At 46.2% G+C, this 12,715-nt stretch overlaps 1 protein-coding gene across 1 annotated transcript in view; it reads right to left on the bottom strand.

Annotated features, from left to right (window-relative positions):
* CFAP65 (cilia and flagella associated protein 65) overlaps positions 1-12,715 on the bottom strand; it is a 46,164-nt gene that overhangs the window by 32,833 nt on the left and 616 nt on the right. The window contains exons 2-7 of the mRNA XM_040440034.1: positions 10,011-10,195; positions 7,696-7,798; positions 5,173-5,339; positions 4,651-4,850; positions 2,599-2,738; positions 211-433 (exon numbers count right to left, since the gene is read on the bottom strand). Of these exons, the coding sequence (XP_040295968.1) occupies positions 211-433; positions 2,599-2,738; positions 4,651-4,850; positions 5,173-5,339; positions 7,696-7,798; positions 10,011-10,195 (1,018 nt within the window). The remainder of the gene's footprint in view (positions 1-210; positions 434-2,598; positions 2,739-4,650; positions 4,851-5,172; positions 5,340-7,695; positions 7,799-10,010; positions 10,196-12,715) is intronic.

The raw sequence follows: 12,715 nt of genomic DNA, 5'->3' as shown, positions 1-12,715 counted from the left end.
ACTACAACTCCCAGCATACTTGCTCTGCTCTTCTAAGAACTCACATAGAAATAAATGGAGCATGCTGGAAATTATAGTTTCACAACAGCTGGAGTGTCGAAAGGTTGCTGATCCCTGGTGTAGAGCATCGAGGAGCACATCTATTAATGCGCAGAAATGCAAATACTGACCAATGTTCTGCTCTTACCCCAATATTTAGTGAAATGTTACCTTTACAACTTCCAGAAACCTTGAGCACTGTCCGTGTGAGATTCCCAACTGGAGTAACATGAAAATAGTCCACACTCTCCATGTCCACGAGACGTGGCCGAAACTGGAGGGGAACTTGCATCTTCCCTTGAGCCGGAACTACACCGCGGGAAACTCCACAAGAAAAGTTACAGTCCACTTGAGAAGAGCGCGTCTCTCGTTCAATACGGAATGGAGAATCTACCTAATAGATCAAGGTAATGTGATGTTATCAGTGCAACACTTCTATCATACCGTACACATAGATGTAGGCGCACACAAGTTTCCACTAATGATAATGGATATCGACACGACCAGAAAAGATTATGTGTATTTATGTGTATGCTGCTAGAAAGATCAGTTCCATTTATCAGGCCTTCAGTTGTGAAAGATCAGCGGCTTGATCTACATATTTTTCAGTCATAACGGATTAAAGAGGTTTGTCTCAGATTAGTAAAAAAAAATTGAAATCTGCTTTTCTTGCACAAACAGCGCCACTTGAATGGAGCTGAGCTGCAATACCAGACACAGCCTATGAATATGAGTGGCGCTGTTTTTGGAAGAAAAGCAGATTTTAATTTGTTTACTCTCAGATATTTTGCTCTGTGCACCTCTTTCACACGGGCGAGATTTCCGCGCGGATGCGATGCGTGAGGTGAACGCATTGCACCCGCACTGAATCCAGACCCATTCATTTCTATGGGGCTGTGCACATGAGCGGCGATTTTCACGCATCACTTGTGCGTTGCGTGAAAATCGCAGCATGCTCCTCTTTGTGCGTTTTTTCACATAACGCAGGCCCCATAGAAGTGAATGGGGCTGAGTGAAAATTGCAAGCATCCGCAAGCAAGTGCGGATGCGGTGTGATTTTCATGCACGGTTGCTAGGAGACGATCAGGATGGAGACCCGATCATTATTATTTTCCCTTATAACATGGTTATAAGGGAAAATAATAGCATTCTTAATACAGAATGCATAGTACAATAGAGGGGTTAAAAAAAATAAAATAAAAAATGTAACTCACCTTAAACCACTTGATCGCGCAGCCGGCATCTCTTCTGTCTTCATCTTTGCTGTGCACAGGAAAAGGACCTGTGGTGACGTCACTACGCTCACCACATGGTCCATCACATGATCCATCACCGTGGTAAAAGATCATGTGATGGACCATGTGATGAGCGCAGTGACGTCATCAAAGGTCCTATTCCTCAAAGAATAAGACAGAAGAGATGCCGGCTGCGCGAACAAGTGGATTAAGGTGAGTTAAATTATTTATTTATTTTAACCCCTCCAGCCCTATTGTACTATGCATTCTGTATTCAGAATGCTATTATTTTCCTCACATGTTATAAGGGGAAATAATACAATCTACACAACCTTGAACCCAAACCTGAACTTCTATGAAGAAGTTCGGGTCTGGGTACTTTTTATCACGAGCGTGCAAAACGCATTGCACCTGCGCAATAAAAACTGAACAACGGAACGCAATCGCAGTCAAAACTGACTGCAATTGGGTACCTACTCGCGCGGGTTTGCCGCATTGCACCCGGGACGCCTCCGGAGCCAAAACGTGATGCCCGTGTGAAAGGGGCCTTAAAGGGGTTGTTCAGGACTAGGAAAAAAGACTTCTTCCTTCCAAATCTGCGCCACATGTTGTGTGCAGTATTCACTTCAATGTAACTGAGCCGCACTATCAGACACAACCTATAGTCAGGTATGGCGCCATCTCTGGAAAAAAGCAGCCAGGATCACCCATTTAAAACACTGCATTGTGCCATTCCTCTGTTATTCCTCCTGGAAATGTATGAATAAATGGACACCTGGATGTTACTTTTCTCCTTGCCAGTGGGGAGTGTCCTTACACACCCAGACTCTGTACCTGTTGACAAGAGGAATGGTAACACTCGGTTGTCACCTTGTTCATACATTTCCTGGAGGAATAAAGAAGGAATGGACCAATGCAAAGTTCCAAGAAAAACAGACATTTCAGGAGAGTATACAGATCCTCATCAATGATCAGCGTCCGGGGATGAATTCACATGCAGCAGATTTGTTGCATAAATGGGATTGTTTCTGCAGCAGGTGTGTGGATTTTTGCAAGCCCCATTCAAATGAACGGGACAGTTCTGCAACCAATCAGCTCCATGGGAATTCACCCTAAGACCATATTCACGCGGTGGATTTTGGCGCATTTTCCACATCAAAATCTGCACAGAATTCACTCTCATTACTTGTGACAAAATCGGCAAACGACTGGTTTCAGGAAATAATCAAACAAAGGGAACCTAGTGAGAAGAAGGGGATGATCACCACTGTATGAAATGTAACATGCGCCACGTCTACACGCCTGCACTATGCCGGGGACATACCAGAGACAGGTTGTGAATTTCAATCTTTTTCTCCGACACCATGCTCACTCCAACAGGTCCGAAATCCAGAAGTGGTCCCCCGTCCTCCTTCATCTCACAGGACCCCTCGGCCACCGTCACTAGGAGATGTGGATATTTTGCTGCAAAAAGGAGCAACTTCAAGTTAGTTGAGCCACGAGTCAGAGGCGAAATGTAAAGGTTGTGGACCCCAATGTAACAGGACCCCCCAACAAGCACAGGAGAGAGCTCCTTCCGGAGAAGATTCATTTTGTGCCCTCTCCTGATGCATTATGGGATAGTCCCTTTGACCTGACAGATTCTGAAAGGGTGTCCTTTCGCCTCTAATACATCAGTAAACCCTTTTCGTCTGTATGGCGTAGCGTAGTCAACTATTCTGTTCTATAGGCAGAAGGCATAAAGTTAAGAATAAAACCTATTCTGCGTGTTATTTGTTAGAGACAGCGCCACTTCTGTCTACAGGTTATGTCTGGTATTGCAGCAGAGTCTCATTAAAGGGGTTTTCCAGGCTCTCAATATAGAGCTCTCCTAAGGATAGGTCATTAATATCAGACTGGTGAGGGTCCCAACACCCCTCTCTCCCACCAATCAGCTGTTCTCTGCAGCCTCCAGAGCTGGAACTGGCGCTCTGCTTCTTGTTCCATTCAAAGCGCCAGTTCCAGCGTCAGAGGCTGCAGGGAACAGCTGACTGGTGGGGGAGAGGGGTGTCGCACCCTCACCTATCAGATATTAATCGCCTATCCTGAGGATAAGGGCTCATGCACACGGCCATTGCCGGGCCGTGGCCATATTGTGGCCCACAATACACGGGCATCGGCCGCGTGCATCCCGTATAAAGGATCGCGGACCCATTCACTTCAATGGGTCTGCAATCCGGGAGATGCGGAACGGAGGCACGGATCGGAAGCCCACGGAAGCACTACTGAGTGCTTCCGTGGGTTTACTGTACGTGCCTCCGCACCGCAAAAAAGTAGTGTATGCACTACTTTTTTTGCGGTGCGGACCGTAGGATGCGGATCACGGACCCCATTCAAGTGAATGGGTCCACGATCTGCATGCAGCTGCCCTACAGTCGGTGCCCGTGCATTGTGGACTGCAATTTGCGGTCCACAGCACGGGCCCCTTACATTCGTGGGCACGGAGCCCTTAGTCATCAATATCAGTAACCTGGAAAACCCCATTAGGCCTCTTTCACACGAACGATACGGATTTGCTCTGGGTGCGTTCAGTGAAACTAGCACCATTTTGCAAGCAAATTCTGTCCGTTTTGTCTGCGACTGCGTTCAGTTGTTCAGTTTTTTCTGTGCGGGTGCAATGCGTTTTAATGCATTTTTCACGCACGTGATAAAAAACTGAAGGTTTACAAACAACATCTCCAAGCAACCATCTGTGGAAAACGCATTGCATCCGCACTTGTTCCGGTTGCAATGCATTTTTCACTGAGTCCCCATTCCCTTCTATGGGGCCAGGGCTGCGTGAAAAACGCTGAATATAGAACATGCTGCGTTTTTCATGCAAAGCAGAACTGATGCGTGAAAAAACGCTCATGTGCACAGACCCGTTAAAATGAATGGGTCAGGATTCAATGTGGGTGCTATGTGTTCACGTCACGCAATGCACCCACGTGGAAAACTCGCTTGTGTGAAAGGGGCCTTAAATGGATATGAGCTGCAAAACAAATCACAGTCCATGGACATAAGGGGTGCTTTTTCTTCTTAACTCTGTGCAATCCCTTTAATTTCATCATGGTCCTCGGTGGGGTTATTGCACCCATATAATGCACTAATCCATTATTCATGAAATAGACAAAAAACAATAGATCCCAGTAGTAAGTAATCTGCTTTGCTGTCAGATGATGGAGTGTATGGGATCCATCAAGTATCATGTTCGGGTCCTTACTGGAGGAAGGTAACCAGGACGGGCATTGAACTGGCATAGTATCTAAATGCACGCTATCCATGTACCCTCTCTCGCCATACTGCGCAGGGGTAGCTCCATCACATACAGTCAGATTCATGTTTCGCTGCTTCTTACCTATTGCAGTGAACTGGATGACCCTGTTATATTCCTCCCGTTCACCAAAGTGACATGTAGCAGCCGTATTATACACGAGGGCCGTCTGTGGCTGGAATATGACTTTGGTCCGAACCTCACACTTGGGATCAAGAACGCCGCTGGCTGGTATCAGCAGGAAGGGCCCGGCCACGTCCCAGTGGAACAGAGTCTGCAAGTCACTGAGGGGTAGAAGGTTACTAATTAGTGTTGAGCGAACTTCTGTTTTAAGTTCGGCGTCTAAAGTTCGGCTTCCGGTTAGCGGAGAATCCCGATATGGATTCCGAATTCCGTTGTGGTCCGTGGTAGCGGAATCAATAATCGGCCATTATTGATTCCGCTACCACGGACCCCAACGGAATTCGGAATCCATATCGGGATTCTCCGCTAACCGGAAGCCGAACTTTAGACGCCGAACTTAAAACAGAAGTTCGCTCAACACAATTACTAATGCATCAAGGGGCGTTATTGTGCAGATTCCTGATGGAGGACGTGATCATTTACCTGACATTGCGCAGGACAAATATGGCCTCTGAGGTGTCGTAGACGGCGCAGGTGGGGAGACTGAGCTCTTCGGGAAACAGCAGCTCGTGGCGGGAGACGGTAGCACGAAGAGCCACCGAGAAGCTGCCTTCTTCTGTCTCAAAAGTGATTGCGTCTTCATAATCCCGCTAAAAATCAACAGCCAATAGAAAGACGACAAAATAGTCAAAATGGGCTACAGAGAAGGCTGGATTCACACACTGTTTCTTCTGCATTTTTTATTTCTTTTTTTTTCATGTTTTTTCATCAGCTAAGACTAGAAAAACACATGAAAAATGCATATACAAAATAAAAACCGCCAAAGCACTACCAAAAACACTATAAAAATGCTCAAAAGGCAAAGGTGCTGTACACAAACATTCAAGTTATCTGCAGGATATTTACTGTGTCTCAACTCCCCACCATTTTCATGATCTCTGCTTAAGGGCTCATTCACACGACCGTACCGTTTTTTGCGGTCCGCAAATTGCGGATCCGCAAAACACGGATGGCGCCCGTGTGGCTTCCGCAATTTCCGCGGAACGGAACAGGAGGCCTATTAAAGAAATGCCTATTCTTGTCTGCAAAACGGATAAGAATAGGACAGGATTCATTATTTTTACGGGGCCACGGAACAGAGCAACAGATGAGGACCGCACACGGAGTGCTGTCCGCATCTTTTGCGGACCCATTGAAATGAATGGTTCCTTATACGGAACGCAGAAAACAGCCCGTATACGGAACGCAAAATTCGTTCATGTGAAGGAGCCCTAACATTGTTAACATCTAGAAGCTGAAAACCTGGCCTGATACTTCTCACAGTAAGAGCTTGCTACAGCTGTATCCAGTCTCCGCAATCTGCATCAGCAGCACCAATCTCTCTCCCGACCTGACAGTTTGTTACAATGTATCAGTCCAGGTAAAATGTATCAGATACCAAACAGGTCATTGCTGTCAGTGGAAGTATTAGGCCTCATTCACACGACCGTTGTTGTGTTCCGTGTCCGTTGTTCCGTTTTCCGTGATTTTCTGCGGACCCATTGACTTTCAATGGGTCAGTTGAAAACTCGGATAATGCACCGTTTGTCATCCGCGTCCGTGATCCGTGTTTCCAGTCCGTCAAAAAAATAGGACCTGTCCTATTTTTTTCACGGACAACGGTTAGCGGACCCATTCAAGTCAATGGGTCCGTGAAAAAACACGGAGGCACACAAGATTGTCATCCGCGTCCGCGTCAGTTTTTTTCCTATCATTTGCAAGGCAAACTTGACTTTTTTTTCACTTTTCATGTCTGGTGATCCTCCAAAAATTAAGGAAGACACACGGAAACAAAAACGGAAACGGATCATGGAACAACGGAACCCCGCGAAAAAATACTGTCGTGTGCATGAGGCCTTAGTAGAAGTTTCTCCTTCACTGACAGCGAGAGAAGATTTAAGGTTGGCTGGTGAGTATTAGAGTAGCAGAACTTTGTGCTCGACACAGTTTCTAACTATAACCACAAGATGGCGCTGTAAGACAAGCCTCTGTAAAAGGTAAGGTGATGGCTGGTACCTTTCATCACTGTGTCTCCACTACAGTATTTTCGTCCTGAAGTTATCAAGTTTCCAAGTGACCACTTAGTAACCCACCGAGCCAGCTCAGCACACCTTATATACCCACCGAGCCAGCTCAGCACACCTTATATACCCACCGAGCCAGCTCAGCCCACCTTATATACCCACCGAGCCAGCTCAGAACACCTTATATACCCACCGAGCCAGCTCAGCACACCTTATATACCCACCGAGCCAGCTCAGCACACCTTATATACCCACCGAGCCAGCTCAGCACACCTTATATACCCACCGAGCCAGCTCAGCACACCTTATATACCCACCGAGCCAGCTCAGCACACCTTATATACCCACCGAGCCAGCTCAGCACACCTTATATACCCACCGAGCCAGCTCAGCACACCTTATATACCCACCGAGCCAGCTCAGCACACCTTATATACCCACCGAGCCAGCTCACCACACCTTATATACCCACCGAGCCAGCTCAGCACACCTTATATACCCACCGAGCCAGCTCAGCACACCTTATATACCCACCGAGCCAGCTCAGCACACATCACAGGGAGAAGGTGATTTTTTTTTTGTCCCTGGCTGTGATGCTCTGCGCAGCGATTGGACAGCGCTACAGCCAGGGAGAAGGTGGTTATTTTTTTTTCACAGGGAGAAGGAACGCCCAGGGAGAAAAGCTGATGTCTCCTCCCCGGTGCTCCGATGCTGTTACTTAGCATACAACGCGGGAGAATGTAACGGGGGCCACATCGGCGCAATGGAGCGGCGCCCAGAAATAATGGTAAGTGCAGGGACATCCCCCATGTATACCCTACATGTCCTGCTGCTTAGATAATAAAGTATGGACCCATGAAAGGTCCTCTTTAAATTATAAAAAAAATATTTCAAAGACAAGCAAGACCTCGATCAGGAACTTGAGGAAGCAAGCAAGTCATACCTTCTCCAGGGGTCGGAATGTGATGGGCAGAGAAAAGGACGTTCCTGCGCTCAGTGTCATGGTCCGTGGGAACAGAGTCTTGAAGAAGGTGGTGACGGGAGGACTGCGGGACGGACAGAACATCTGGTTATTACAGTCTTAGTTATATATATATATATTATCCATCTCTCTGACTGAGTAGCAAGTCCTGGAGCTTGTGATGCTTTCTCACATAGGGAAACATTGCGGTCATGGTAATCTTGCAATGTCCCTATGACCTTTGGAAGACACCGTGCATATGTGGAGCCCTTACCCTACTGAACTACCATCCTGGGCCCCTGAGAGCCATCTGAGTGTCTTCGTTCTTAAAAGGGGTTTCCAGGAGTTTACTATTGATGGCCTATCCTCGGGATAGGTCACAAATATCTGACTGTTGGGGGTCTAACTCCTGGCACCCCTGCTGCGCAGCTCTTTGAAGGGACCTCAGCGCTTAGGTGACTGCTATGGCCTTCTCATAGCACAATGCTATATATTGTAGCCCAGGCCCATTCACTTGAATGGAACTGAGCTGCGCATAGGCCATGTGACTGACGAATGTGATGTCACTGCCGTAGAGCTCCGCAGCCTCTTCGAACAGCTGATCAGCAGGAGTACTGGGCGTTGGACCCCACTGATCAGATATTGACGACCTTTCCTGAGAATAGGCCATCGGTATTAAACTCCTGGAAAACCCCTTTGGGCTACCTGCACACGTTGTGGATTATGTGCGGTTTTTCAATGCTGATTCACGTGCGAAAAACCAGAGCGTAATACAGTACCAGCAAAGTGTACGAGATTCGACAAATCTCATGTATAGTTTGGTTTTTTCTTCAATGCGGAAATTGGCCTGCTGGGCGGATTCTGAAATCCATGGCATGTCAATTCTTTGTGCAATTTTTGGTGCAGATATCACTCTTTTAAATGGAAGGGTCACTGAGATCTGCTGCAAAATCGCATCAAATCCGCGAGTAACACGTGTGGATTTTGGTGCAGATCTGGTGCGAAAATGCTCAGAAATCCGCATGGAAAAATCTGTGCAGAATTTCTGCAAAACAACCCACACCTGTGTGCAGGCAGCCTAAAGGCTATGTACACCTTCGGGGGCAATTTCTTTTTTCATGATTGCATTTTACTCATTTTTTCAATTGACATTTACTAAAAATATTGAGCTGTTCTGTCACTGAGGGTTAACTGTTTTTCTAGCTGTGTGAATGTACTTTTTACTCTCACTTTGTGCCGGTCATCTAATAACCCTTATCTCTAAACTACTGAGGTCATAAAAAAACGTATTTAAGCCACAATCTTATCAGTAAGATAAGGACTGAGTTATAATGAGTGTTTATAATGTCAGAGAGCAGAGATAAGGAGCCCGTCAGCTCCCCAACTGACGGAAGAGAGAGAAAATCCAAAGGGTGCTACTACAGCATGTCAAGACGCCATATTTTTAATGAAGACCAATTTTAAAAAATAGTTTTTAGCTGAAAATGAGTACAATGCAATAATGAAAAAAATTTACAACCAAAGGTGTACATAGCCTTTAAATCCAAGCCCTTTGATGCAGATATCAGCCAAATGTTGTTCTATTTATCTACAATACCAAGCATCAGAGTGACCATGATCAGGGGTCCCGACTCTCCGAGAATCCATTACTGTGGGGACCCCAAGTATAAGGGCGTTATTGTTCTGGGAATGTAGTTTGAGCCTCAGTTCACATTTCTGTTCAGAGCCTCCATCAGGGGATACTGTCAGCAGCATGCAATGTTATTCTTGCCATCAAAACTGGTAGAATTTGATGGATTGTATTATAAGTGAATGGGGTCCGTCAGGCAACATTGCTGCCCATCATAGGACAGATACAGCACTCCGTTTTTTTCCCATGTTTCTGCTCCTCTGAAGGAACAGACATGCGGAAAAATGATGGAAATGTGAACAGAAAGAGTCAATAGATCGCCCCCTAGTGGTGGTAACAGGCAGCTGAATTTCATAAAAGCTTCTGTATGGGAACCAGTGCTCTGTACTGAGATAATGAAGCATCAGTCCTTATCAGGTATTTTAGGAAAATGTTCCAAATCGTTTAAATACCCAGGTGGGTGTTTAGGGGGAGTTCACACATGGAACATTTCTGCAGGTGAAAATCTGTTGCATTTATCTGAATGGGAATATATTTCTGCAGCCTCTATTCAGATGAATACACAGTTGCATTCATTTCTGCGATAAATCTGCCGTGAGTGAATATACCTGAAGTCTCCAAGTACCAGGGGGATATGGTCACCATTTATTGCTCTTCCTGTTATCACCTGAATTTTATCTTCTGGGTTCTAAGTCGCACATTTTTAAGAGAAAGGTTCTTGGTGCTCTCTTTTCCCAGTTCCCAGTTCTGCCAGTGTAGGCTCTTGCACACCTCGAACCCCAAGACGCTGTCCTTTTCCTTGACCTTCCTGCATATGAGCGACCGGGACTGAGCCTCGGAGGAGACGTGTCTCTGTGATACATAGAATGGGAGAAATATAGAACACAAAGTGCAAAGAGCTCATTTATTAGTAATAGGGGTAATGTTGCTGTGTCCACCCCCCGCGGACCTCTTGTAGGGTACGGCCACGCATAGTGTAAATGCTGAGAAAATCTTCAGCATTTACAGTACAGACCAAAAGTTTGGACACACCTTCTCATTCAAAGAGTTTTCTTTATTTTCATGACTATGAGAATTGTAGATTCACACTGAAGGCATCAAAACTATGAATTAACACATGTGGAATTATATACATAACAAACAAGTGTGAAACAACTGAAAATATGTCATATTCTAGGTTCTTCAAAGTAGCCACCTTTTGCTTTGATTACTGCTTTGCACACTCTTGGCATTCTCTTGATGAGCTTCAAGAGGTAGTCCCCTGAAATGGTTTTCACTTCACAGGTGTGCCCTGTCAGGTTTAATAAGTGGGATTTCTTGCCTTATAAATGGGGTTGGGACCATCAGTGGCGTTAAGGAGAAGTCAGGTGGATACACAGCTGATAGTCCTACTGAATAGACTGTTAGAATTTGTATTATGGCAAGAAAAAAGCAGCTAAGTAAAGAAAAACGAGTGGTCATCATTACTTTAAGAAATGAAGGTCAGTCAGTCAGCCGAAAAATTGGGGAAACTTTGAAAGTAAGGGCTATTTGACCATGAAGGAGAGTGATGGGGTGCTGTGCCAGATGACCTGGCCTCCACAGTCACCGGACCTGAACCCAATCGAGATGGTTTGAGGTGAGCTGGACCGCAGAGTGAAGGCAAAAGGGCCAACAAGTGCTAAGCATCTCTGGGAACTCCTTCAAGACTGTTGGAAGACCATTTCAGGGGACTACCTCTTGAAGCTCATCAAGAGAATGCCAAGAGTGTGCAAAGCAGTAATCAAAGCAAAAGGTGGCTACTTTGAAGAACCTAGAATATGACATATTTTCTGTTGTTTCACACTTGTTTGTTATGTATATAATTCCACATGTGTTAATTCATAGTTTTGATGCCTTCATAGTCATGAAAATAAAGAAAACTCTTTGAATGAGAAGGTGTGTCCAAACTTTTGGTCTGTACTGTACATCCACTTATAACTTGACCTGCAGCGAGGATTTTAAAGGGGTTTTCCAGCTTAAAAACTATTTTTGGCAGAAACCGCTGGACCTGTGCATGGAAGATACTATCCTGCTCCCCACCACTGGGTTCTGACTCCTTCTGTCTGCCACGCTCGTTCCCTGCCTCGCAGCTTCTGGAGTGGACGGGGGACACATGTGCCACTGCAACCAATGACTGGCTGCTGAGGTGACGTGTCCCCCAAGTGGCATGTCACTGGGTTTCGCGGTGAACAGAAGGAGCCAGAACCCAATGGTGGGGAGCAAGAAAGCATACTTCCCTCCACAAGTCAGGCAGAGAGGGGGGGGGCTGGGGAAAAGTGTTTTAAAGCTGGAGAACCCCTTTAGGCTAAATGCACACGATCAGGATTGCGTGCGGATTTTCAGCGCAGATTTGCATGCGGGAAATCCGCGCCGTAGGTCATTTACATTATATTCTATGAGAATTTGAAATTCTCAATGCACACGATGCAGATTTTTTCCACGCGGATTTTGATTTTAAAATCAGCAACATGTCAGTTTATTTTATTTTTCTTGACCCGATTTTCTTCATTCACTTAGTAAAATCCGCACCGAATCCGCACGCAAATCCGCAACAATTGATGCGGATTGACCGCATAGATTTGCCTGCGAACACCTGCGGATTTCAGTGCGGATTCTCCGCTCATGAATCCTGAACGTGTGCATGTACCCTTAAAGGGGTATTCCCACCTGAGACAATGGGGGCACATCGCTAGGATATGCCCCCGTTGTCTGACAGGTGCAGGTCTCACCTCTGGGACCCGCACCTACACCGAGAACAAAGCGAGGAAGGTGGTGGCTGGTCACCAGTAAGCGCTCTCCCCGTAGTAGTGAATGGGGGCGTACCGTTCTTGCGTGGCCACCGCTCCTATTTATTTATATGGGGCCGACGGAAACAGCCGAGCGAGCGCTCAGCTATTCACGGTGGCCCCATAGAAATGAATGGAGGACGACTTCACATGCGCAGTGCGCCCTCCATACTCAGTGTAGGTGCAGGTCCCAGTGGTGGGACCCACACCTATCAGACAATAGGGGCATCTCCTAGCGTTATGACCCCATTGTCTCAGATGGGAATACCCCTTTAAAGCGCTGCGGAATATGTTGCTGCTATATAAATAAAGGTTATAACTATTTAAATCTGCAGAAAGTCAATCTATGTTGTAGACTTCCGCTGTGGATTTGGTGCAGCATTTCCGCACCAAAATCTGCAGATTTTGCAGAGAAACGGTCTGGATTTTTCGCTGTTTTCTGCAGTGGACCCGCTTCATGTGCCCGTACTCATAGGGGATGTTCACATGAGATGGATGCACTGTGGATTTCCTGCAGTGAACAAATCGTCAGCGTTTTACAGCAGCAGCAAAGCAAATTTCCAAC

Source organism: Bufo bufo, chromosome 7, assembly GCF_905171765.1.
Source record: "Bufo bufo chromosome 7, aBufBuf1.1, whole genome shotgun sequence".
NCBI lineage: Eukaryota > Metazoa > Chordata > Amphibia > Anura > Bufonidae > Bufo > Bufo bufo.
The sequence above is the reverse complement of the archived record's forward strand: the minus strand, read 5'-3'. Positions and strand labels throughout refer to the sequence as shown.